Here is a 27,982-nt window from a genome sequence, read left to right as displayed (position 1 = left end):
AATTCAGCAGAGTTTGCCAGACTAAGTGTACGGGGATGGAGAACTACTATTTAAGGTAACTTTTTGTGAACATTTTGGAGCAAGACACTGACTAGTATTTGTGATCTTGAGTTCATCCTTCAAAGATGTACCATCTTAAGGATAGAGAGACTCGCAATGAGGTTTCTCCTCTGATGTAAGCCAAGCTTGTGCAGCCACTAAGTCAGGAAGCACAATGGCACCAGATTTCCTCCAACTGTCAGCATCAGTTGACTTAAATCTATCCAGCAGCAATGCATGCATTCCCACACTCTTTGCTGGAAGATAATCCTTACGCATGCTGTCCCCAATGTGCAAGGCCTCTTCTGGTGCAATATTTCCTGCTTTTTCCAGTGCAATTTCATAGATTCTCGGGTCTGGCTTTTCCACACCTTCAAGACCAGAAAACACACCAAAGTCCCACTCTGATCCCTGATGAGCAAATACCATACAAATGAAACTTCTCAGGATACCGCAATGACAGGAAGGCATGAATAAGAGCTAACTGCTGTATCAGTATTCTTAAGCCCTAAACTCAAGTAGGAAGGCAGGTTAATCACATGCTATTCTTGAACATGATGGTGCTTAGCCATTGGAAAAAGTTACACATAGATGGGACAGAAGGTTTTTTAAGCCTTTAAATCACTGACAGAAGGGATATAAAAGCAAAAATCCATGCCAAAGAAATTTCTTAATTATTCAGTTTAACTAAATGATATTTTCAAGTTGATCAGGTTTTCACATTCACTCAATGAATCATTTCAAGAATCTGTCAACTCTCAAACCTATATCAAGTTTGGGTCAAGTTGAACTTGAAATATAACTGACTCAAATTGACACAGTTGATTTCAGAAGACCTAATGTGTTGCAAAACCACATCCTATTACCTTGTTCAGACCCAATGCGGGAAGAATGACATCCTGATACCGATATTCAGCATTGCTGACAATCCCAACAATGATCCCTTGTTCACGTGCCCATCTTAGGAATGGCTGGGAGTCCTGGAAGACAGTATAAGGTGCAGAGGATCCAAAAACTGAAAATATGCGCCTGAAAACCTTCTCAAATGTCTCCTCATCATAATCATACCCTGCCTGTCAGCAAAACCAGATCTCAATTTCATAGATATGCTGAGAAAGGGTCTGATAAGAAAATACCTGAGCACAATGATCCAGGGGATTGTCAAATATCTTACCCTGATGAAGGAATCTTTCACACATGTTTTCCACCAGACAATGTTCGGCATTTTTGCTGCATGACCAAAGCAAGGATATTTTTTTGTCATGTCAGTGTATGCCGCTTTGAAGCCCTCATGCATGCGCTTGTAATCTGGACAAGGCAATCCAACAGCTTTGGCTGCCATGCAGTAGTAATCGCCAAGTTCCCCTTTGTAAGCCAGAAGTGTGCCGGTGACATCTACAGTGATGCAGCGTAACTTTGACAGTAACGCCATTTTTGGAAAAACACTCCTGCTGCTTCTTGGAATGATTTAAAATATTTCTCCAGTGATTATATCTCTCTTATGATAAATGTCGAAGGAGATTCTTACAACACAGTCAGGTCTTCTGGTTAGCTGAGCTACATAAATAGATCCAGGAGATGCTTTCATAAGCCTACTTCACAACTCCAAATATGAGACATACGAGGTTATTTTTCAGCAGAAATCGATCAGAAGCAAGCTAGTGCATATATCAGTAAGTTCAAGTATGGCAAGGAAGTAAATTACATCAATAACAATATTATGCCTTTAGTGGACAAAGAAGGTAACAAACATCTTAGTCCCACTGCAAATCAACATTAAAGACAACTACAGGTGCAACAAAATATCTCACTCATCGCAGATAGGATTCTTGCAAGTTGCAAATGCCCCTTTGCTTCATCAATTCTCAGTTCATCATGAAGCTAGGTCATTTTTCAATATGCAGTAAAAGAGAAAGTAAAATGCATATTGAGAAGATTGACACCTCAATTGATGGGTGAATTATCTCATTCTTTTCTTACTGTTCCTAATGCAAAAGTCAATCTCGAACCAGGGAGAAACCAGCGAGAGACCGATTGCAGCCAGGATCAACACGGTAAGGATCTATTAATGGTGTGTAACAGCAGCAAATCTCACCCTAGTTGGGAGGAAGGGTGCTGAGATTAGGATCTTCGAATCAGCAGCAGTGAATAAGGAACTGATGCAGTCGCAAGTGAGGAAAGTGACCTTCTTTGCCTCTGGACAGCAACAGCAGATTCAGTTGTTTTTTTAGGATGCTCTCTAGATCTTCACAGATGTAGTAGCAGGTTGCAGCACTTGATTGCAGTCTCACCATAGTTCGAGATCTCGGCGAGTTTCTTGGTTTTTTGAGAAACCGAGACGAGTTGGCACACGAGTTGCAAAAGTGCAACAACTTGACCGAGATCTCGAGAATCTCGACCCAAACTCCTTTATATGAGTGCCAAATCTCGAGATCTTGGTGGAAAATCTTGGTATACAGACACCTATCTATGCAAACCTTGGTATACAAACACTTATTTAGGCCAGGAACTAAGATAGACACTTATTTATGCCTAATATCATTCAAGTAAATGAAATATTACTTAAGATATTATTCATAAATAAGCAAATATCCCCCTATTTGAATCCAATAAAAATAATTAAAAAATAAAATTCCAAAAGGAAAAAAAGTCAACTCCCCAATTCAAGAACAAAAACTGGATTTTCGGCGGTAGGTGCAATTTTCAACTTTCTAATGCAGGGGTTTTTTTCAAATCTAAAAATTCCATAAATCATAATATGGTAAAACATTGCTAAAAACCAAAAGTGCGGTAAAATATTCATTTGTTTTGATGCCCAAGAAAATATTTTCATTCAGAGCGATTTTGACAGCATTCTTGCACACCAAATTAAGTTTGACCGGTACATAACTTCTATTTGGACTTTGTTTTTGCAAAATCTGATAGTGTCATTGTGTTTAAATGGCCTAAAATAGGCTTAATACCAAGTTTCAAACCCAAACTAGGTCTAAAACCCACCGAGTTGAGGCTCCGAGTTGAAAAAAAAAATTCACCAACTCGGCGAGATTTCGACTTGACTCGATTTTTCAAGGGACCGAGTTGGTACCGAGTTCCGAGTTTTAGTACCTTGAGTCTCACAACAGCAGGAACAGTAGGGAATCAAATAAGAGAAGTAGTAGAGGATAGGAAAAGAAGAGAGAAGGGGATAAGGAGATTCGGCTCTCACCAGCCAGACTCTCTCAGCCAGGCCCCCAGCCCTTCATGTCACAGCCATTGGACAAGAGAATCTTTTGCTTCAAAGCAATTTTTTCATTCAACTATTCAAATCGTCGGGTGGCTGAGAACAGCCTTACAATTAAAAAGGAGCAAAAACTTGCTTCCCAAGAAAAGACAGAAATAAAAACTAAGTATTGACTAAATCTTAAGAATTAGAAACTACTCTAACTAGGACTGAAATAAAAATAAAAACATAATAAAATCTTCTAAATCTTCTTAATTCTTCAAATCTCCCTTGTGGGACCCACTTGGATGACTTAATTGTTGCAGCCGAAATCTCCAGCTTGTGGTCCCCATCAGTTCAACTTATTAGCTTTAGAAGAATGACAAAATTGCCCTTCACTTAAGGACTTGAATAAGTAATACTTAAAAGACTAATCTGCCCCCATAATTTTTTCAAGAAATATTCTCATCAAACCAAAATAAAGGGGATGTGACACTGTTCGCGTGAACAGTATCGTGAACAGTGTTTTGGCCTATTCTTCTTCAGGTTTTGATCTACATCAACTCTCCCCTTCTTAGAAAAAATTCGACCTCGAATTTTGAATTGAATAGGAAGGAGTGTTGTGTTGTGCACATCCAACTTCAAGCCGTAGAACTCTGGCGGTTCCTTGATGTCTGGAATGAAATCTTGTAGACGTGGCCCTCGTTCTTGGAAGAATTCAGGTGGAAGGATGAACTCTATGTGATCCGATTTATAAGCAGAGATATCCTTGATTTTCATAAGAGTGGAATTATCTTCCGTTGCGGGCTTGAACTCCTCCTTTTCAAACTCTTGTGCATTGGTGATCTCAACAGGTTCTTCTTGTTGGGGGACCATAATCACCTCGGCTGTCTCTTCAGTATCATAATCCAAGAGGTCATCATCGTTGTCACCATCAAGGGCTGACCAATAATCATCGAACTGAGGCTCGCAAATCTTTACATCGGGGTTAGCTTCCATACCCGCAATGGCTGAATTTATTGTCTCTGGTACCTTGACAACTTCGACATAGACCTCCTTGGTAGGACCATTGAGACATTGGTCCAACATCTGCAGAATTTCTTCCAATGTCATAGTAGCATTCATAGGAGGTGGACAGTAGCCAGGACAAACATCAGCTTTAAGCTCTTGGACTTCTTTCTTAAGATCAATCATGTCACCTATTAACCTCTTCAGCTCCCTAACACTATCCTCCCTGCTGGCCATTGTATGGCTTTGATACCAAATAATGCAAAAGTCAATCTCGAACCAGGGAGAAGCCAGTGAGAGACCGATTGCAGCCAGGATCAACACGGTAAGGATCTATTAATGGTGTGTAACAGCAGCAAATCTCACCCTAGTTGGGAGGAAGGGTGTTGAGATTAGGATCTTCGAATCAGCAGCAGTGAATAAGGAACTGATGCAGTCTCAAGTGAGGAAAGTGACCTTCTATGCCTCTGGACAGCAACAGCAGATTCAGTTGTTTTTCTAGGCTGCTCTCTAGATCTTCACAGATGTAGTAGCAGGTTGCAGCACTTGATTGCAGTCTCACAACAACAGGAACAGTAGGGAATCAAATAAGAGAAGTAGTAGAGGATAGGAGAAGAAGAGAGAAGGGGATAAGGAGATTCGGCTCTCACCAGCCAGGCTCTCTCAGCCCTAGGATTTTGGCTCTCTCAGCCAGGCCCCCAGCCCTTCATGTCACAGCCATTGGACAAGAGAATCTTTTGCTGCAAAGTAATTTTTCATTCAACTATTCAAATCGCCGGGTGGCTGAGAACAGCCTTACAATTAAAAAGGGGCAAAAACTTGCTTCCCAAGAAAAGACAAAAATAGAAACTAAGCATGGACTAAATCTTAAGAATTAGAAACTACTCTAACTAGGACTGAAATAAAAATAGAAACTCAATAAAATCTTCTAAATCTTCTTAATTCTTCAAATCTCCCTTGTGGGACCCACTTGGATGACTTAATTGTTGCAGCCGAAATCTCCTGCTTTTGGTCCCCATCAGTTCAACTTATTAGCTTTAGAAGAATGACAAAATTGCCCTTCACTTAAGGACTTGAATAAGTAATACTTAAAAGACTGCCCCCATAATTTTTTCAAGAAATATTCTCATCAAACCAAAATAAAGGGGATGTGACACTGTTCGCGTGAACAGTATCGTGAACAGTGTTTTGGCCTATTCTTCTTCAGGTTTTGATCTACATCAGTTCGCCTTAAAATCTGTTTAGTGAGTCAGCAGGATTGGCAAAACAAAAATCCTTTTACCAACCATTTGCTCCTTTGCTCTGTCAGTTCTGGATTTATTAAAAAAGAAAAGTACAGTTACTCCCAATGTGGCTCCTAGACCTTCAAAGGAACGTCTTACACCTATCAGAACCTCAGTCATGTTATTCAATATGGCTGTGCAAGTCTTACATCCCTTGAGCACCTAATCAAACTTCAAGCTTCACCAGTTGAACTGATATACAATAGATGCATATTTTGTATGAAGTAGGAACCATATTACATATGCCATTATGTAGTTATACCACACTATGATCTGATACCAAGCGGAAGATATATAATCTTCTATTTAGCATAGAGTTGTCATTGTATTATTTTCAAGAGAAATGTTGGGCTATCATCTCTAGATACAACATGTTTGGGCAAGGAATACAACTCATACAAGTCTCTTGATTACCTTACTCTTTCATATATCAACTCTTATGACCACACTAGCAGAGTTTGCAAGCAAGGCAGGGAATCTGGGATTGAGAAGTGATTACAATAATCTTGCCCGAACATATAATGCACTGGTAAAGATCAGAGTTCCTATTGTCGGCAACCAAAAATTACAAAAAATTAGTTAATGGCTTCCAAAAAGGGTCTCATGCACATGCATACACACACATAAACACACGAAATTATATATATATATATTTATATATTATAAATAGAGATCCTTCTTGCAATCTCTAAATCTTTCCATGAGTCTCCTAAAAAAGATTATGACAGAATCACTAAAGAGTTAATCTGGCAAGTACTAGAGAAGAGAAATGTTTCAAGTAAATATGTGGACATAATTGAAGATATGTATGATGGTGCGGAGACTAGTGTAAAAACTGTTGGGGATCAAGGTAGTGAATTCCCAATTACAATTGGGTTGTATCAAAGATCAGCTTTAAGCCCTTATTTGTTTGGGCTTATCATGGTTGATTTAACCAAAGATATTCAAGATGAGTTTCCTTACAGCTTTGACTTTTTCCTTTACTTATTTTCTGTTCTTCTTCTTTTTACTTCTCTTATTTCTTTTACTGTCATAGCCTCTATCGGATCCATGTAGCCGACCCCATTTAGTTGGGATAAGGTTATGGTTGTTGTTTGTATTGTTTTGATGGATGCGACAAAAGCAAGGATTGACGCGAAGTTGGAGTTATGGAAATCAACTTTAGAATTAAAAGGTTTTAAGATAAGTAGAACGAAGACAGAGTATATGGTGTGTGACTTTAGTTACACTAGGACGGATCATGAGGTGGTGAAAATTGATGAGAGGGAGATTCCACAAAGTGATTATTTTAGCTATGTGGGATCAATTATAAACAAAGAATGTGATATAAAGAATGATTTTTCACAGAGAATTAAAATAGGATCAATAAAGTGGAGATGTACGTCCGGAGTATTGTGTGAATCCACGTATTCCTTTAAAACTTGAAGAAAATTTTTATAGGACAATCATACAACCGGCTATAATGTATGGCGCGGAATGTTGGGCAATTTAGAAGCATCATATAGATAAACTCAGTGTAGCAGAGATGAGGATGTCGAGATGGATGAGGGGGGCACAATTAGGAAGGATAAAGTAAGGAATGATCATATTAGACCTGACTTGGGAGTAGCTCGGATACATGATAAGCTATGAGAAAGTCATTTGAGGTGGCATGGCCATGTTCAACAAAGGCATTTGGATGCTCTAGTACGAAGGAGTGATTTGATTCAGAATGAAGGAACTAAAAGAGCTTTAGGCAGACCTAAAATGACCCTAGGAGAAGTGACGAACCACATGGATAGCTTAGGCCTTGTATCAAGTATGACTCGAATTGAGATGATTGGAGGGCAAGGATCCATGTAGCCGGCCCTATTTATCTAGGATAAGGCTGAGTTGTTGTATTACCATATAAACAGTACGAACTCCCTTTTTGTGGCAGACTTTTCACTTGACAAAAATAACTTCCAGCTTTTATAAAAATACATATATATTCCTTCCTATATCCCTCTCATCCACTTACTTCCCTTCTCTCCTCATCCCTCTATCTCTCTCACACACACGTTACTCTCCCTCTCCCAAGTGACGCTCCCTCCCCATCCCCCCTCTCTCTCACACACGTTTCTCTCCCTCTCTCGCAGGACTCTCCCTCCCCGTCCTCCCTCTCTCACATACACACTCATGTTACTCCTCTCTCCCTCTCTCCCCTTCTCCCCCTACTCACCCTCTCTCACATTACTCTCCCTCCCTCCTCCCTCTCTCTCATTTCTCTCCCCCTTCTCACTCTCTCCCTACTACTCCCCCCTCCCTCATTCCTTAGTGGTGATTTCATGTTGTGCAGTATTCGAGGCTCCTTTTCTGCCCGATAACCTTCTCCAAGTTTCCTCTTGGAATAAAACATCTAGATGCTCTCTACTGTATATGTGATACCTTCATGGGCGTTTTCGGGCTATGAGATTAGAAGTTTGATGCTCTAAAATCAATCCCTCCCATGGAATCTTCCTCTCGCCATACACATCCCCCACCCTCTCCTCTCTAACAATCTTTAGGAAGTTGAGATAAAGAAGCTTTAATTTTTATTGGAGATTCCTCCATTTCTAATTTCCCTTTAAATCTCTTTTACTTTTCTTCTGTACTCATTTTTATATGCAAGCCTACCAATAAAAAATATAATGAATGATTTCTTTCTAGCTTGATGATGATATATATCTTATGATCTAACCATTGATGTTGGTTTTCTGTTTCAAATATTAGAGATGAGAGTGTTGGACTAGAGCAAGACTAGAAAGGCTCCTAAGGAATTAGGTGTGTTGCTTCACCTTGATTCATACTCCGTAAATCTCCCTCATGTCCCCCAATTCTTATTTATAATCAATCTCTTCTATATGCTCCTATTCTAGCATGAATATTTTTTTTCCAATGATAGATGTAAGTAAAATGAAAATTAGCATATACAAGTTGACTGGACAGCTTTTTGTTTTCCACATATTATGCTTTTCATTGGTCTACTTTTCTAATTGCAAGCATCAGGTTCATCATGAGTTCCAACTTGAATATAAGGTTATATTTTGTTTCCATATACATTAAACCCACATTCTTCATGAGCTCCAAAATGGATTCCAATCTAAATATCCCTAATCACTATCTTATATTTCGTCAACGTCTTTCCACTTATATAGATTCCAATCTGTTAACAAAACCAGAAATATGGAGAATGCTTGAATGATCGATGTGATCAACCAAGCCATATATTTATAACTTCAAAAATTACATAATAGTGACAATTATACCCCTGCCATAGCCGACATAGCTAGGCAGTACATAAGAACATAAGAAACATAAAATAAAACACCAAAGTGACCAGAATAACCCCACGGTATTCTGGTTTACATTATTCAACACTCCCCCTCAAGTTGGAGCAAAGATGTCGATCATGCCCAACTTGACTAGATTAGGATGAAATAATTTCCCAGGCAATCCCTTGGTGAAGATATCAGCAAGTTGATCAGCAGATGTCACAAAGGGAATACAAATCAGCCCATCTTCTAACTTCTCCTTGATGAAATGCCTATCCACCTCAACATGCTTGGTACGATCATGCTATACTAGGTTGTGTGCTATGCTGATTGCAGCCTTGTTGTCACAGTACAACATCATAGGAGGACGAATAGGGACACCAAGATCTTGTAGCAACCTTTGAGCCAGAGTAACTCACAAATACCTTGTGCCATAGCTCGAAACTCAGCTTCGGCACTAGAATGAGCAACTACATTCTGCTTCTTGCTACACCACGTGACAAGATTTTCCACCTACAAAGGAGCAATACCCAGAGATAGACTTGCGATCCGCTGAACCTACCCAATCATCATCAGTGCATGCCTCTATCCGTAGGTGACCATGTGCAGACAGAAGAATGCCTTTTCCAGGAGCTGACTTCAGATAGTGCAAGATACGAAGAACAGCCTCCATATGAGAAGAGTAGGGATCATGCATAAACAGATTCACAGTACTCATGGCAACAGCAATGTCAGGACGAGTGTGTGAGAGATAAATCAGCTTCCCTACAAGTCTTTGGTACCGGCCTTTATCAACAAGCTCATCCTCTTTTTCCTTGAGCCGAACAGTAGGATCCATAGGAGTATCTGAAGGATGGTAGCCTAACAACCCGGTTTCAGCCAGTAAGTCTAGGACATACTTCCTTTGGGAGAGAAAAATACCTTTAGAAGATCTGGCCACCTCAATCCCAAGAAAGTATCTTAGTTTCCCTCGATCTTTAATCTCAAATTCTTGTCCAAGGTAGGTCTTCAACAATCTAATCTCATAACCATCATTGCCAGTAACATCAACGTAGACTATAAGAACAGTGAGTTTTTCACCAACCCTCTTTATAAAGAGTGTGTGATTAGCATTACTCTGCTTATAGCCCACAGAAATCATGGCCTTGTGAAACCAGCCAAACCATGCTCAAGGTGACTGCTTCAGCCCATATAGTGCACGCTTCAGTCTACACACTTTTCCTTGGTTTTTGTCACAAGAGAACCCTAGTGGAATGTCCATATACACCTCCTCATCCAGTGCTCCATTTAGGAAGGCATTTTTTACATCTAGCTGTTGCAAATCTCATCCAAGGTTGACTGCATAGGATAATAAGTAATAACACACGAACAGTATTTAGCTTCGCAACAGGTGCAAAGGTCTGATAATCAATGTTGTATGTCTGAGTGAACCCCTTGGCCACGAGTCGTGCCTTACACCTATCTACAGTGCCATCCACCTTCTGTTTCACCACAAACACCTATTTACATCCAACAGTTTTCTTCCCAGGTGGAAGAACCACAAGCTCCCATGTATTATTTTTTTTCAAGGCCTCCATTTCTTCCATCATTGCTGCCTTCCACTTTCCATCTGATAGAGCTTCTTGCCAATTGTTAGGAATACGAACAGAAGAAAGTGAAGAAACAAAAGCACGAAAGGATGGGGAAAGGGAGTCATAAGAAACAACATGAGATATGGGATGCTGAGTGCAAGTCTTGACACCTTTGCGAAGAGCAATAGGTAACTCAGGAGAAGGAACATTACCAGGTGGAGAGGCAGGTTCTGGATCCGGGTTCGGCAATTGGATGGGTACTGGATCAACAGTTGATTGAACCTGCTTATGTTTCCTTGCATAGGTCTTCACAGTAGTGTCATCAATCCTCCTCTGAAATTCACTAATAGTCCTCTGGACAGGAATCAGGACTGGGGTAGTTGCTCCCCCTGAATAGAGATAGTCTCCCCCTGTATAGGGACCTCTCCCCCTGACTCAGGGGGAGTACTAGGAGCAGGCCGAACTGGTACAGACTCATTGTAAACAGACTGGAGTGGAGGTGGAGAGTCTATAGTCAGCACATCTTCACTAACACTCTCCCCCTGAAGAGGTGGGGACACATAATACGAAACACTCTCATGAAAAACGACATCCATGCTGACCAAAGTCCGGCAGGATGGAGGGTAATAACATTTGTACCCCTTCTGTGTAGCAGAGTAACCTAAGAAAATGCAGCGGAGACTACGTGATTCAAGTTTACCAGGGGACCTTGTATCCTTGGCATAACAAACGCAGCCAAATACCTTAGGGGGAACAATAAAGGAAGAAGAGCCAAGTAAGAGCTCAACAGGGGGTCTAGAATGAAGAACCCAACTGGGCAGCTTATTAATTAAATAGGCTACAGTAAGGACAGCATCCCCCCAATAAAGGGAAGGGACATTGCGAGCAAACAGAAGAGCTCTAGCTACCTCCAAGAGGTGGCGGTTTTTCCTCTCAGCTACACCATTTTGGGCTGGAGTATCAACACAGTTGGTCTGATGGAGGATTCCATGGGCAGCAAGGTATTTTTGGAACTGACCTTCCATATACTCTGTCCCATTGTCACTCCTTAAAATTTGAAGAGTGGCTTTAAATTGGGTCTTAACCAGCTGGTGAAAATGCTGAAAACATGAAAAACCTTCATTTTTTTTGTGCATAAGATAGACCCAAGTGAACCTAGAATAGCAGTCAATAAAAGTTACATACCACCGATAACCAGAAAGAAAAACTTTTCTACTAGGACCCCACACATCAGTATGAACAACATGAAATAAGGAAGATTCTTTTATTAGAAATGGCATAATTTAAACGTGTCCATTTAGCCAAGACACAAGGCTCACAAAAAAAATCTTCCTTATTACAATCTTTAACTAATGCTGGAAATAAAGTGGATAAAGTACCTAAAGGGGGATGTCCTAGTCTAGAGTGCCATTTGTGTAATTCAGAAGAGAAAGATGCCGGGTGACAGAGCCTAGAAGGTAAAGCCTGGGTGGATGCAGGGTCTCCATCAAGCAGGTACAATCTGCCATGCCCTTTACCCGATCCAATCGTCTTCCCCGATTCCAGTTCCTGAAAAACACGATGAGTGGGAAAAAATGTTGCTTTATAATTTAGAGATTTGGTGATACTACTAATGGAAAGAAGATTAGTGGTAAACTTGAGAATATGCAACACTGATGACAGTGTAAAAGAAGGAGAACATCCAAGGGAACCTTTCCCTGAGATGGAGGAGAGGGACCCATCAGCAATTTTAACTTTATCTTTGCCAGAAGCAGGAAAATAAGTATTAAAGAGGCTGGAAGAACCTGTCATGTGATCAGTAGCACCGGAGTCTATAATCCAAGGAGTGAAGACTACTGATGCACAATGACCAGCAAAGGAAATACCTGCACGGGCAAAGAAGGAACCTGAATTGGCAGTAGATATAGTAGAGGCAGCAGATGTGTTCAACAAACGCCGGAGAGCTTGAAGTTCTTCCTGGGAGAAACCAATGTCAGCAGTGGGAGCTGGAGCGACACTTTCAGTGTGATTGGCTTTGTTTTTAGACTTAGCACGACCACGTCTGGCCTCAAAATCAACAGGCTTCCCATGTAATTTCCAACACTAAGCCTTAGTGTGATATGGTTTATGGCAATGATCACACTTCACAGGCTCTTTGGTTGTAGCAGTAGCAGCAACACTGTCAGAAGAAGGATCTGGTGTGGAGCCAGTAGCCTGTAAGGCTGATCTCTCAACTTTGGGAGTAATCATTATAGCAGCCCTATGTGTCTCTTCACTGTGAACATAAGAAAAGGTCTCCTCTAAAGTGGGGAAAGGAACCCGACCAAGAACTTGCACCCGAATAGGATCATAATCATCATTGAGGCCAGCCAGAAAATCATAGACCCGAAACTGATCCACATAAGAGTGATAGGCAGTAATGTCAGCAGTAGTAGTAGGCTGAAACTGAGCATAGTGATCCAATTGCTGCCATAAACACTTGAGGGCAGCATAGTATTTAGTGACAAACCTCTCCTTCTGAGTAGTGTTTCGGAGTGTCTTCCGGATTTCATAAACCTGAGCACCACTACCTGAACGACCATAAGTTCCCTTGACAGCAGTCGATATCTAAGTAGCAGTGTCAAGGAGGAGATACTGACTAGAGAGGTCAGTGGTCATAGAATTCAGAACAAAGGACATCACCATAGCATCGTTGGCAGCCATTTAGTACGAGCAGCACCTTCTTCAGTAGGCTGTTTGGTGGTGCCAGTAAGATGGCCAGTGAGTCCCCTACCAGCCACGGTCAAGGATAATGATCTGGCCCAAATTAAATAGTTTGTACCATCAAGCTTAATGGTAGCAGCATAGGGAAGAAAGTCATTCCTAGTCTGACCATCTCCTCCTGAAGTAGCAGTAGTCATCTCGGAGTCAGCCATGATTCAACCAAGTAAAGATCGATCCAAAAAATTTGAAGAAATATGATCTTCAAAAACTGCAGCAGATGTGGCTGAAAAATAGGTCGAATGCAGCAATATAACAAGGGAATCTTCCCTCAAAAAATCTCCCCAAACCCTAAGATCGATATAGTGTCAGGGTTTTTCAAAACCCTGACAGTTGAGATCGATGTAAGGGAGAAGAAGGCTGGAACTTGAAGAGCTTCAATAACTGATGAAGTAGTGATGATAGATGCTGTCCAGAGGTCTGCCGGCAGTGCTCCAAAGGTGAACAATCAATCTCCCAAGTCAATAGGGTTGATTTCCAAAAAAGAGGAGCAATCCAAAAAATCGCAGGTAATAAAAACAGCAGCTATCGAACTTTAATTATGGCATATATGGTGAGGTGGGATGGAGGGCAGCAACTAGATCATAATGTGATCACCTCATTAGTGATGCCCTTAAAGAATGGAGAGAACCAAAGGAGTAGGAAGAAGAAGAGAAAAGAAAATCGATAGAGAAGGGTGGAAGAGAAGAAAAAATGGAGGGGGGAGGTTTTGAAAACCTAGATCAGAGAAGATGGCTCTGATACCATGTTAACAAAACCAGAAATATGGAGAATGCTTGAATGATCGATGTGATCAGCCAAGCCATATATTTATAACTTCAAAAATTACATTATAGTGACAATTATACCCCTGCCATAGCCGACATAGCTAAGCAGTGCATAAAAACATAAGAAACATAAAATAAACAACAAAGTGACCAGAATACCCCCACGGTATTCTGGTTTACATTATTCAACACAATCTAACCATAGTTGTCAAAGCGCTAGGCAATCCAAGGCATTCGAGGGCCAGCTAAGCGCTTAGGAGCCAAGGTGCCTGCACTTTAGTATTTATTAAGGTATTCTCATAAGATTTGTCATCATCTCAATCTTAAAATGTCCAAAAAGACTTTAGAAGCCTTACTTATACTCTTGATCCTTTTGGTTATAATAAAATAAAATATAACTATATTAAAATAAGATAAACATGATGAGGACATCATGCCGCACCATTACCAGAGGCCCTTTGTGCACCACTACCAAAGGCGTAGGAGACTACTTCCACGGAACCAATTGTTGTGGTTCGATGATGATTTCAGAAGCTACAAGCTAGCACGGGGCTGTTTAGACCATCTAGGGCTATTTTTGTCATTTTCTTTTTAGTATTTAGGTTGAATAAGTGAAGGGCATTTTCGTATTTTTATTTGTTTAATTCTGCACTTTAGTTTCAGCCTTTATAACTTATGTGAGGTTACTTTGGGTACTTTGGTTGTTTCTTTTGGTTTCAATTAGGTTAGGGGTATTTCAGGTATTTACATGTTTAGACTTTATTTAAGTTGTATTGAGACATTGAATCGAATAAAAGGAATGAAGAATGAAGTTTCTGCGTGAAGCTCTCTCTCCCTCCCCTGTCTACGGTTCTCCTTCTCCCTCACTCAAGGTACGACTCCCTCTCTCTCTTATCTCTTTCTCTTTCTTTCTTCCCCTTTCCCCACAGCTCTCCTTTCTCCTCTCCCTTCATTCCCCTGCTACCAAAATCCCTTTCCCTCCCCTTCCCTGCTGTCGTGACTTCTTCCCCCCCCCTGCTGCTGTTCGTGATTCCCTTTCCCCCCCCCCCCCTACTACTGTCGTGAATCCCCTTTCCCCCCTCAGTCCCTTGCGGCTGAAACACTCCAGCCCATTATTGCCATTCCCCTCCATCTCCCTCTCAACCGAAAATCCTTGTTCCCATCCTAACCCTATCTCTAGCCACCCCAGTCCCATTCCCAGGGTTTTATCTTGAAACCTTAACACCCAAACCAACCTCTACAACCCATCCCTTCTTTAAACCTTGAAACAGAATTTTTATTTTAATCATGTTTGCATGATTTCCCACTCTTTTCAGACCTGAAACAGTTTTATTTTACATTGGCTGTATTGTTTTGGCATTACATATATTCCTAGTGCTTCTAATTAGTGGCTTATTATCTTATGTGGACTGTCACGCATGCCTACTGAATCTTTGAATGCAATGCTATGAATCTTCTTACCTAGCTTTGTGGAACTAACCATAGATGTTGCTAGAATTGATTCCTAAGACCTATGGTGTTTATTCATTTGATTTATGTTGATAATTGCCATTAGTAAATTCCGTCCTTACTAGGGTGTTACACCTGTGATCCTGTCCTATTGCGGGATTCCTTAGCTCCTAGGGTTTGTCCTGCATCAACCTGGTATCAGAGCATGGTTTAGAAGTCTAGCTTTCTTTTATTTCTTTCTCGGAACAAAGTGTCTTAGGATCTCCCATGTCTTCCCGTGCATGACCACTCGGAGTGGTAGGTCATATCAACCTATGGCCCCCCAACTTTGAAGCACTAATTAGGGACATTCAAGCCAAGCTACGTGCGAGCAGAGAATCTCAAACCGATAACCTCCGTACCCTCGAGCAGAACCTCCACATCCTTACGAAGAGGCTTACTGTTGTGGAAACATCAGTCCCACGCACCGACAGGCAGCCAAACCACGATGAACATGATGATGCCTACTCTGAGGCTTAAGGCAGATTAGAGGTTCCTGTACTAGGAAATGGTCATGGTAGAGGCAGGGGTAGAGGTCATGCTCCCCGTGGGCATCGTGCTCAGAGAAACTATGCCCCACACAGGGATGATGAAAACTTTGAGCCATATGATAGAGGATTCGATGTCAGGAGACTGGTGAAGGTAGATGCACCCTCCTACGATGGCCAGATCGATGCCAAAGTCCTGCTTGACTAGATCAGGTAAATGGACCGGTACTTTGATTTTTATGGTATGTCTGAAGAAATCCGTTTCAGGTTTGCTAAGATGAAGTTAACGGGAGCCGCACGGGACTTTTGGATTGAACTTGATTACCGGGAACATGATCAAGGTCTGGAGCCGGTGTCTACTTGGGTTGAGATGTAGGAAAGGCTCAAAGGGGAGTTCATGCCTATTACCTATAGGCTGCAACTCCTAAATTACATGAATTCCTTGAGGCAAGGTAAGCTATCTGTGACGGAGTACATGGCTAAATTCAATGAGTAAAGATTAGGAGCAATACCCGTGAGGATTGGGAGCAGACATTGTCTAGGTTCTTGACTGGACTCCATTCGGAGATCCAATTACACATGGCACCCCACTTGGTGCGTGGTGTTCCCCAAGCCTTTAGAACAGCTTTAGAGATTGAAAAGTCCATGAGATCCTTTCACCTGAAGAAGAGTTTCTCGACAGGAGACTCGAGCTTCAGGAGACCTCCACAGTCTTCTACAAACCCCTCTAAACCTCCCAATAACCCATCAAAATAGTTTGACAACAAAGACAAGGGTATCTTGGGAGCAAAACCATCAGCAGGAGGTCAAATACGGTGTTTTATGTGTCAAGGTATAAGACACGCTGCTAGAGAGTGCCCACCCGTAATCTCTATGCGGGGAATCTTGAGGAATATGGTCAGGGTGATGATCAGGATGGTGACTAGACGATCATAATCCCAATGAGTTCATTTCTGATGAGGAGGTTGATGAGGAGACCGACACCTCTAGGTTAGGAGTTGTGCGATGCATGGTCCCACAGACCCTACCCGACGATCAGCTTGAGGTAGTTGACACCTTTCGTATGGGTGTTGTGCGTTGCATGGTCTCACAACCCAAGGGCAGCGATGACTGGCGGCGAACCAATATTTTCATTACCTATACTTGCCACCAGGGTAAAAAGTGTCGTGTCGCCATCGACAATGGGAGCTACATGAATGTGGTTGCCCAAAATGTTGTGTCCAGAATGGGGCTTAAACCTGAGGCTCACCCAAAGCCTTATAAGATTGCGTGGGTTGATCAGTCCACTATTCCCATTACATTGAGGTGTTTAGTCCCCTTACACTCTGCAGGCTATGAGAACAGAGTATGGTGTGATGTCCTAGATATGGATGTCGCCCATATCATCCTAGGGAGACCTTGGCTATATAATAGAGATTTCACTAATTATGGAAGGTCCAACACCTGTGTGTTCAAAGTCAACAGGAAGAAAATTCGATTAAACCCTAACACCCCTAAGGAGATGAAAGCTCCAGAGAATAAAGGTAGTACTTCCAAACAAACCCCCAAGAAGACACTCAACATCTTAAGTCAGAAGCAATTTAAAAATGAGTGCAAAGAATCAAAGGGGGTGTTTATACTTTGGTTGCCATACAGAGTAATACAGATTTATCACACCTACTCACTGAGTCACCTAAAGAAGTACAACCTCTGTTGAGGAAATTTGAGCAGCTGTTCCCTGAGGAGTTACCGGACGAGTTACCAACTATGCGTGACATTCAGCACGCTATCGATCTAGTGCCAGGCTCCTCCCTGCCAAATTTACCTCACTACCGTATGAACCCCAAGGAGTATGCCGAACTAAAAAGGCAAGTAGATGAGCTGCTCCAAAAGGGCTTCATTCGAGAGAGTCTTAGCCCATATGCGGTGCCCGTCTTGCTCACGCCAAAGAAAGATAGTACGTGGCGTATGTGTGTGGATAGCAGGGCCATCAATAAAATTACCGTTAAGTATAGGTTTCCCATACCTAGGCTTGACAACATGCTTGATATGATGGTCGGCGCTACGATCTTTTCCAAGATTGACTTGAAGAGTGGGTACCACCAGATTAGGCTTAGACCGGGGGATGAGTGGAAGACCGCCTTTAAAACAAATGACGGTCTTTATGAATGGCTAGTCATGCCATTTGGTCTGTCAAACGCCCCCAGTACCTTCATGAGGATTATGACGGAGGTGTTGCGACCATTCATGGGGAAGTTTCTTGTGGTCTACTTCGATGATATTCTTATCTACAGCAAGACCAAGGAAGCTCACCTTGATCAACTGAGTCAGGTTTTCCAAATCCTTCTGAAGGAGAAGCTTTATGCTAATCTTAAGAAATGTACCTTTCTGAGCGACTAGGTGATTTTCTTGGGTTTTGTCATACCGGCAAATGGAGTGTCAGCCGACCCCGAGAAAGTTAAGGCGATAGTAAAGTGGCCTGAACCAACAAGCATTCATGAGGTACGAAGTTTCCATGGTTTAGCCACTTTCTATAGGCAGTTCATTTACAGGTTTAGTTCCATCATGGCTCCCATTACAGATTGCATCAAAAAAGGGGAGTTCAAGAGGACTAAGAGTGCTTCATTGGACTTCTAGGAGATTAAGAAATCAATTATAGAATCCCCAGTCCTGCGTTTACCTGATTTCTCCAAGGTTTTTTAAGTAACCTGTGATGCATCAGGGGTCGGAATAGGAGGTGTCCCTAGTCAAGAAGCACACCCCATTGCTTACTTCAGTGAGAAACTGAATGAAGCCAAGCAACGATACTAGGTGTAAGACAAGGAATTTTATGCAATAGTCCACGCTTTACGCTATTGGCGATACTATTTGCTACCACAGGTATTCATCCTACTTTCCGATCATTAAGCCCTACGATATCTGAGCTCCCAAAAGAAACTAAACCCCAGACATGCCAAGTGGGTTGAATTTCTACAGAAGTATACTTTTGTGCTTAGGCACAAGCCTGGGGTGGAGAACAAAGTCGTCGATGCCTTGAGTCCAGTCAATGCTTTACTAAAGCTTTACAATGCATCTGGCCGTGTGAAGTCCCTCCTGTACAGTCTGAGTGTGCAAGTTGTTGGTTTTGATCGGATGAAGAACCAGTACCCTACTTGTCCTGATTTTGGAGGAGTTTTTACTTCCCTCAGCGAGGACCCTCCGGTGCCTCATCTTGATTATATTCTGAGGGACGGGTTCCTGTTCAAAGGGAGCCGCCTTTGCATTCCCAGGACTTCACTGAGGGATAATCTGATCTGGGAATTGCATAGCGGGGGAGTTACTGGCCATTTTGGTCAAGACAAGACCATTCCCCTTGTTGAGGACCGATTCTATTGGCCTGGCCTACAAAGAGATATGGCAAGAGTTGTTCGCCAGTGTCGTACTTGTCAGACTGCGAAACAACAGAAACAGATCACGGGCCTTTACACTCCTTTACCTGTGCCCCATGCCCCATGGCAGGACCTTAGCATGGATTTCGTGCTCGGTCTGCCCAAAACTGCGAGAGGCAATGACTCGATCTTTGTGCTCGTAGATCGATTCTCAAAGATGGCCCATTTCATTCCATGCTCGAAGACATCTGATGCTTCTGCGGTGGCAAGATTCTTCTTTCATAATGTCTTCAAATATCATGGGCTCCCTCTCACTATAGCGTCTGACAGAGATGTCAAGTTCACTAGCCACTTTTGGCAAACTCTGTGGCACATGTTGGGTACTAAGCTCTAGTCTTCGTCTGCATTCCACCGTCAGACCGATGGTCAGACTGAGGTTGTTAATAGGAGTCTTGGTAACCTTCTTCGATGTCTCGTAGGTGAGAGTCTAGGTACTTGGGATCGTGTCCTGTCTCATGCTGAGTTTGCCTATAACATGTCCAAGAACCGGTCGACTAGTCTGTCTCCCTTTAAAATATGCTTCGGCATACAGCCTAAAGCACCCATAGATCTTACCCCTGCACTAGTCAGTTCTAGAGTTAGCGAGTCAGCCGAGTCTTTTGCACAGCGCTTACATGATTTGCATGCAGAGATAAGACAACGGATTGCTACTAGCAATGATCAGTATAAATCTTATGCAGATGTTCACCGTTGGCTGTAGGAGTTCAAAGAAGGCGACATGGTAATGGTCCGGATCCATCCAGCTAGGTCTGTTAGAGGAAGAGCGAGCAAGCTCCATGCTCGTGGGGCAGGCCCATTCAAGGTAATCAAGAGGATTGGTGCCAGTGCATATGTGATTGATTTTCCAGCTGATATGGGGATTAGTAATATATTCATGTTGAAGACCTTGCTCCCTATCATGGCCCAGATACCACACCTTCACCAAACCCAGATGCATTGGACGACTCCCCTTTCGACATTCCAGCATAGCCCTACCCTACCTGCCACTTTTCTAGGGTTAGGTTTATGAATATGGAGATGAATCTTATAGGGTATTGATGGGCAGGTCTAGGAGAAGCTATTAATGTAGGTTTGAACAAGATTTGAATAAAAATTCAAATTCCAGAATTTTAAGGTTAAGATTTCGGGTTTTGGGTTTTAGAAATTAGTCAAATTTAGGGTTTTAAAAGACAAATAGGGGCAGCAGCTTGGGTCGAGTATAGGGGCTGTTAAGGAGAGGCTATGGTTTGAATTTGAAGTAATTCTAATGGTTAAATATGGCTGGGCAGTAAGATCTACGGTTTAATGGAGTTAGGGTTTATGGGATTCAGACCAAAAATAAAGGAGGTCGATTGAGGGACAGGATTAGAGGGTTAGAAGAAGAAATTGGGTGTCTAACTTACTGGAGATTCCACTGGCAGCAAGCTTTGACTGGTTGAAGGATAGAACCACCTTCAGATAAGGATCCTCCCGGCCGTCACTGCACAAGGAGTCACAGGAGATCCACCTGCCTTTCTTCCTTGATAGAACCACAAGGCAAACACTCCAAGGAGCAACAGCAGCAGCAATCGGCAACAGCAAATTCTATTTTTTAATTCAAATAATCTGTGGGGGAGCCTCCCACGATTTGACTATTTATAAAATAGGCTAACAGCCAAAACCTAGTACAACTTAAAACAGTAAAAGACCTATTTAACCCTACTAACTTAAGTTAAAACTTAAAAGACATCTAACTAAATAACTTAAATTGACCCAATTGAACCAATTGGATGCAACCAATTTTAAACCGGTTCAATTAAAAACATAAAAATAAGACTAAGTATTGGGCTAATCCCGTATGCAACCTATATACCCCTATTCCAGGCCTATTAAAGTGGCATATTACATAGAAAACCCTTGGGATCAAAGGCCCAACATAAATATATATCCCAACCCTAGACTTATTCCTAATAAAAGAAGCTCAGTTTGGTGATAGTTCTGCATCACCAGGCCTAAAGAGATTGAAGATGTACTTGATGAGAGAGTCATATCCACCACCCAAGGGGGGAGACGAGAGTTCCTTGTATAGTGGAGCGGAAGACCGGCGAGCAACAATTCTTGGATTCCATTTGATGACTTCCAGAGCATTGATCCCAACCTCCTTAAGCTCTCCCAGAGTTTTCATTCACCAGAGGTGAATTCTTCGCGAGCGGGCAGGATTGATGGGGACATCATGTTGCACCATTACCAAAGGCCCTTTGTGCACCACTACCAGAGGCGTAGGAGACTACTTCCACGGAACCAGTTGTTGTGGATCGATGATGATTTCTGAGGCTACAGGCTAGCACGGGGCTGTTTAGAAATCTAGGGCTATTTATGTCATTTTCTTTTTAGTATTTAGGTTGAATAAGTGAAGGGCATTTTCGTATTTTTATTTGTTTAATTCTGCACTTTAGTTTCAGCCTTTATAACTTATGTGAGGGCACTTTGGGTACTTTGGTTGTTTCTTTTGGTTTTAATTAGGTTAGGGGTATTTCAGGTATTTACATGTTTAGTCTTTATCTAAGTTGTATTGAGACATTGAATCGAATAAAAGGAATGAAGAATGAAGTTTCTGCGTGAAGCTCTCTCTCCCTCCCCCTGTCCACGGTTCTCCTTCTCCCTCACTCAAGGTACGACTCCTTCTCTCTTATCACTTTCTCTTTCTTTCTTCCCCTTTCCCCACGGCTCTCCTTTCTCCTCTCCCTTTATTCCCCTGCTACCGAAATCCCTTTCCCTCCCCTTCCCTGCAGTCGTGACTTCTTTCCCTCCCCCCCGCCCCCCGCTGCTGTCGTGAATCCCCTTACCCCCTTCTGTCCCTTGCAGCTGAAACACTCCAGCCCATTATTGCCATTCCCCTCCATCTCCCTCTCAACCGAAAATCCTTGTTCCCATCCTAACCCTATCTCTAGCCACCCCAGTCCCATTCCCAGGGTTTTATCTTGAAACCTTAACCCCCAAACCAACCTCTACAACCCATCCCTTCTTTAAATCTTGAAACAGAATTTTTATTTTAATCCTGTTTGCATGATTTCCCACTCTTTTCAAACCTGAAACAGTTTTATTTTACATTGGCTGTATTGTTTTGGCAATATAATATATTCCTAGAGCTTCTAATTAATGGCTTATTATCTTATGTGGACCGTCATGCATGTCTACTGAATCTTTGAATGCAATGCCATGAATCTTCTTACCTAGCTTTGTGGAACTAGCCATATATGTTGCTAGAATTGATTCCTAAGACCTATGGTGTTTATTCATTTGATTTATGTTGATAACTGTCATTAGTAAATTCTGTTATTTATGTCTAATGTTGAATGTGGTGTTGTGCAAATTCCAGCCCTTGCATTAAGTCCTTACTAGGGTGTTACACCTGTGATCCTGTCCTATTGCAGGATTCCTTAGCTCCTAGGGTTTGTCCTGCATCAAAACAAATATCTTATTAAAGAAAGAGGGTTGAGGGCATTCTCGATGGATTCTACCACAAATACGAATTAAAGAAGGGGGTTTGAGCGAATTAAAATAAAATAAGATAAACAAATATATTATTAAAGAAGGGGGGAGTTGAGGGCATTCTCGATGTTGATGGATCCTAGAAGCAGGGGACCAGGGGGAATAGCGGAGCAAAAACAACTCGTCCTCCTGGAAACATGCTCTATGCACAACGTTGAAAGAATCGCAGCTCTGTGGCTGCCTGTTCTCGACGAAGCTTCAACAACGTTAAAGGGAGTGACAGCAACACTGGAACTCAAACAGGTACGCTCCCTCCTTTTTCTTCTTCTTTTTTTTTTCTTTTATGATCATGATGATGGCGTGGCGGTGGCGGTGGCCACTGCAACTTCTCTTCGTCGGTGGCAATTGTTGTGGCTGACACTATTAATTCTTCTATCTTCTTGTTCTTCCTCCTCCCCCCTCCTTCCATCTTCATCTTCTTCTACTTGTTACGCTGCTGCTACTGCTGCTATGGCGTTAGTGGTGGCAGCGGCAGTGTTTCTATTGTTGTTTTCTCCTTATCGGGATGGGGAGGTAGAGTCGTAGGGGTGAGCATGTGTTACTGACGCCAAAGTGCTCTGAACAATAAGGCAACAGCTTGCTGGAGCCCAGAATTTCAGCCTGGACGCCTAAGCGGCACCTAGGCGACGCCTAGGGGACGCTTTGACGCCTAAGATACTACCTTCCCTTACACACATGCACGCACACACACCATATCCAGTACCTCTCATTCCCACTTCTATCTACGTATTTAGTTTTTTTTCCACATCTATTTTACATCCCACTATATTTTCTTGGCTTCCTATATGGCTTACTTTAAATATGAAAAATATAACTCTTTCTCACTAGAGTAGAATTCTTTGTAGACATTCCTATCACTTTTCTTCTAAAAGTTCTCTTTCCCTAGTACAACATCTTAAATCCATGGAGTTGCTTTCTCTAATAAATTCTACACAATCTTTCTCATTTTTTGAGTTGAACTTTTTATTTACATTCGTAACATTCTTCACTACTCATTAATGTTTTCAAATCATAGTTCAATATCTTGCGATATATCAGTATCTCGGGCCTACCGAGATATCTGAAATATACCGAAATTTCGCCGAAATATGGTATTTTTTCTGCCATATTTCGGCACTCCATCTCGATGGGTTTTTGGCCATATTAAGGCCTGATACTTCATGTACACCCTTATTTAAGCTAAATAAACACATTTAAACCTTCATATTGCAAAAACAATGAACTCAAAGGGGTGTTTTGGGTTTGCACCCTTGATTAACTATATACGGTCGGACCCTGATGTATAAAATAGTTAAATACATATTGTTTAAGTACTAAAAGACATAATAAGAAATTTAAACAAAGTAATGAAACAAAAATAAAGTCAAATGTAGCCTTTAGTTTAAACTCATAAAGTTATAAGTACATAAGTCATAACTTATAAACTTCATAGTAGTCAATAGTTCAATTCTCAATACACAAAGTATTTCTACGAAATTTACCGAAACATACCAAAATTTACCGAAATATACTGCTCAATACACAGTATTTCTACGAAATATACCAAAATATACTGAAATTTCTACGAAATTTGAACTTTTTTCATTTCGGAAGCCCATCTCGTCTCGGTAGTGTCGAAATTACCGAAATTTCGGCGATATATCGTGAAATTTTGTACCATGCTTCAAATAGGTATGAGATTAAGGTGAAATATCCTTCCTTAATACAATCTTCGTGACAATGGAAGCTTGGTTGTTTCTATCTCTTATTCTTTTGTGGTTTTATTTGTCCAAACCTACATAAAGATCTTCATATGTTGTTTCCAATTGCTGATCCTTCTATGTTCTGATTCTCATTTTACAAGGTAAATCCATTAACAGAGAAGGATTGGTGAAATCAAGGCTTCAGGCTTCTTTCTACTTATTTTTTATTTTTCATGTTAAGTGACTTCCTTTGCAATCTGTACATTGTGTATGCGTTGGCTTATGCAGCCCTACAACACACGCAATATACAAGAATATTTCAATCACTTGTTAAACAAAGTGTAGAGAATGAAGACCAATATAGTTTTTGCTATTGCTGCATGATCATTGTACCAAATCTCTTTCCTCTCTCTCTACCCTCTGGCTCTCCCACTGCCATCCCTCCCCCTCCCCCGCCCTCTCTCTGTCTCTTCTACTCCCTGCAGCACCCCCTTCCCCCACAACTTGTTGCACCCGCTGCCCTGTCCCGCCCCACACTTGTCATTGGTTTCAGGGATTAATGTTTCAAAACAAAAACCAAGACTCCAATATCTATGGTCATAATTGCAGAGAATAATGAATAAATGTTGTAACGGAGAAAAATGCGGGTGTAAGTTGGCTCGAAGGGCTAATCTAGGAAGGAGCCTTAACATTTCTAAATTGGTTATATCTTGTCCGACCATCAAGTCTTCCTATGCTTTTGGTCATCAAGAACATTAAAAAAAAGAGCATCCCAGTGAACAAGGCTCCTGCTACTGCAGGGTCTGGGAGGGGCAAATGTACGCAGCCTTACCCCACTTTGCGGAGAGGCTGTTTCCATGTTTTGAACCAGCAACCTGATGGTTGCAATAGCACAACTTAATCAAGAACATTAAGCTATATTAAAATAGCAGAATAACAAATTCAGAGACAAGCACCACAGAAACTTGGCAGTAGGTAGGAGCTGTTAAGTGACTCCATACCTACTGCCTTCCCAATGACCTGTTTGCTTAGGTGGTCTTGCCCCGTTACCCTGGCTATGGGTTAATTCCACACTCCAGTTTACTTGAACAAATGGAACATCCTTAAAAACATGGGAAAATTTCTCTCACCTATGGTAATCCTACAACTTCCCAGACTCCCTCACAAGGATATTTTCTATGTAGGGTGGGTCGGGGCAGGGGACACAACAGGTGGCAGGGAAGGGGTGCTGTGGGGGAGAGAGAGAGAGAGATGCAAGCAGAGGACGGAACGAGGGAGGGGAGACAAGAAGTCAGAGACAGAGAGAAAAGAGGAAAGGGATTTGGTACAGTGATCCTTTAAAAGTGATTTTACAAGAATTGCCACTTCACTCCAACTCAGAAAAAGCATTTATGAGGGTAAAAAGTCATAGTGAAAGTGAACAACTTCACTAGGCATAGTGATGCCTAGAAGGACCCTTAATTTAAACTTTATCCAATGTATATTCCAATTTTTGTTTAATTCAGTTTTCCTCCTTAAGGTCTTCATAATATGTTGTTTTCTTGATTGTTTTCTTGTTCTTTACGTTATCAGGTCAATAGGGCAATATCTTATGTGACATGAATTTGGACCAATTATTGTTCTTAAAAAATTAGTAATACATTACTAAAATCATTGCACAATTTGCAACACCTTCATTCTCTTAATTTGTATTGTAAACATATTCTAGGGAGTTTTTCCACCCTAGATTCAATAAATTAGGACATTCTAACAATTATTATTCTTCGTTGCTACTTTAGAGAATTTAATAATCATTGGATCCCTGTTCTTTGACTTAAGAGGAGAGGTACAAGAGAGCCCAGGTGCCTAATGTGAACCAAATGAAAATGAAAGAAAAGACAAGTAAGATCCGAAAGTACAGATTCTATGCTGACCAGATGAGAGACAAGAATACAGGCAGTTTTATTTATCGCATTTGATTGTAGACCAAATTACGAAAATGTTTCAATTGCAATTTATAATTTTGTCCTTAGGGTCTTTTTTTATTATTTTGGTATCTTCCAAATATAAGCACAAGAGGTGCTCTTTTACCATTAAAGGATTCTTTTATCCTTTTGCAAGGGTTATTGCTATATTATTTCATTATCGAAACAAATAGCAATGACTAGGGATGTTCAATCATTTTGCAACAGTTATTGTTATATTATTTCATATCGAAGTAAAAAGTCATGATTATGATATAGGAATCCCCCATTAGTTATATTGTTGATCTAATGGTTGTTCTCTCTTTTGTTAAACTTAATTTAGTATATGCTTGAACTGATATCACGTATGAATCATAATATCAAAATAAGTATGTTAATTGATACATTTTGCAAATCAAATTCATTATTATTAATTGGAATGCATTTAATTTATTCTAGACAGTTTCTCTTTTAACCACCTAACAAACTCCTATACTTGCAAATTTGCTAGTATGTATAGATATAAGCAAGCAAACAGTCAAGAAAAATGTTAAGGAAATGTAAAAGCTTTCTAACTGCAACCAGTTATTGTTGTGATCCCCTTCTTTCTCATGGATTTATTTTCACTCAAATCAGAAATGTAGTATAAAATATATGAGCAAAAGGAAGCATCTACAAGAAATGTTTGCTTTCAAGAAGATCTATGCAATTTAATGTGGGTTATTTTCAAACTCACTTCTTTCTACCCAATAAAGAACCACAGCCCTGTTATTTAGCAGTAAAATGCACCCTATCATGCACAGAAAACGATTAATGAAATGCATCTTACCCATCCCGATTACTCATAGATGTTGAATAAATGGAGTCGCACAAACTCCCTTGATGGCTTGATCATATAATGAAATCTCACTCACCAATCATAAACACCAAGAGACCAACATTTGCAAACAGTAAAAATGAGGAATCATTTGACTTCAGATTTCTTGAACCAAGAACTTCGGAAAAAGCAAAACTATAAATGAGGTCACCGGGGGAATTCTTCAAACGGGAACGGATCAAACGGCAGGCAAAACTTTCTCAACGAGGTCAATAACGCCCCCATTTACCAACTATTTAGCTAGACTCCAGGCCTTCTCAGAAACTACAGCAAGAAATCATCGGCGAAGACTATTTTCACTATAAATGACCGACTCTAAGAAAACAAGGGAGGGAGGGATATAGAATAATGTGGATTCTCTGTTTCGTAGTTGTTCTATTTAGCATATACATTTGCTTATTCCAAAAATAAAACAAAAATTACAGCAAAGAAAAGCAACAATTCAAACAACGCATGATCAGACTTCAGAGGATATAATCATATAATCAAACCAGAAACACACAGGATAAAAGAACCATAAGTAAGACATCGATGAAACCAAAGAAAGAAATATGAATCACGGAGATTGATCGAAATTTCAGTGAAAGAAAGAACACAAACCAATGTCAGTTGTTGTGTTGGCTTCCAGCTCCATTCAAATTGGTTGGGAGTGGGGAATCAACTAGAAATAGAAAGCTACGCATAAGCAAATCGCTGGGGAAACTAAGTT

At 41.1% G+C, this 27,982-nt stretch overlaps 1 protein-coding gene across 1 annotated transcript; it reads right to left on the bottom strand.

Moving 5' to 3' along the window:
- Positions 1-25: 25 nt before the first annotated feature.
- Positions 26-27,982, bottom strand: LOC122652637 (haloacid dehalogenase-like hydrolase domain-containing protein 3). The gene is made up of 4 exons (XM_043846429.1): positions 27,874-27,982; positions 1,214-1,631; positions 906-1,112; positions 26-450 (listed from the first exon to the last, which is right to left on the bottom strand). Exons 2-4 carry the CDS (start codon positions 1,469-1,471, stop codon positions 136-138), a joined length of 780 nt encoding a protein of 259 aa, XP_043702364.1. The 5' UTR covers positions 1,472-1,631; positions 27,874-27,982; the 3' UTR covers positions 26-135.

Source organism: Telopea speciosissima, chromosome 2 (assembly GCF_018873765.1).
Source record: "Telopea speciosissima isolate NSW1024214 ecotype Mountain lineage chromosome 2, Tspe_v1, whole genome shotgun sequence".
In the NCBI taxonomy this organism is placed as follows: Eukaryota; Viridiplantae; Streptophyta; class Magnoliopsida; order Proteales; family Proteaceae; genus Telopea; species Telopea speciosissima.
Note: the sequence above shows the minus strand (reverse complement) of the source record. Positions and strands in the feature narration are given on the sequence as shown.

Bases quoted from the DNA above. Each gene is read 5' to 3' on its own strand.
- LOC122652637 (XM_043846429.1), bottom strand. From the start codon at position 1,471: ATGGCGTTACTGTCAAAGTTACGCTGCATCACTGTAGATGTCACCGGC. The intron at 1,113-1,213 runs GTAAGATATTTG...TTTTGCTGACAG, and splicing joins TGAAAGATTCCTTCATCAGG to GCAGGGTATGATTATGATGA. The intron at 451-905 runs GTAATAGGATGT...TTTGCTCATCAG, and splicing joins CCGCATTGGGTCTGAACAAG to GGATCAGAGTGGGACTTTGG.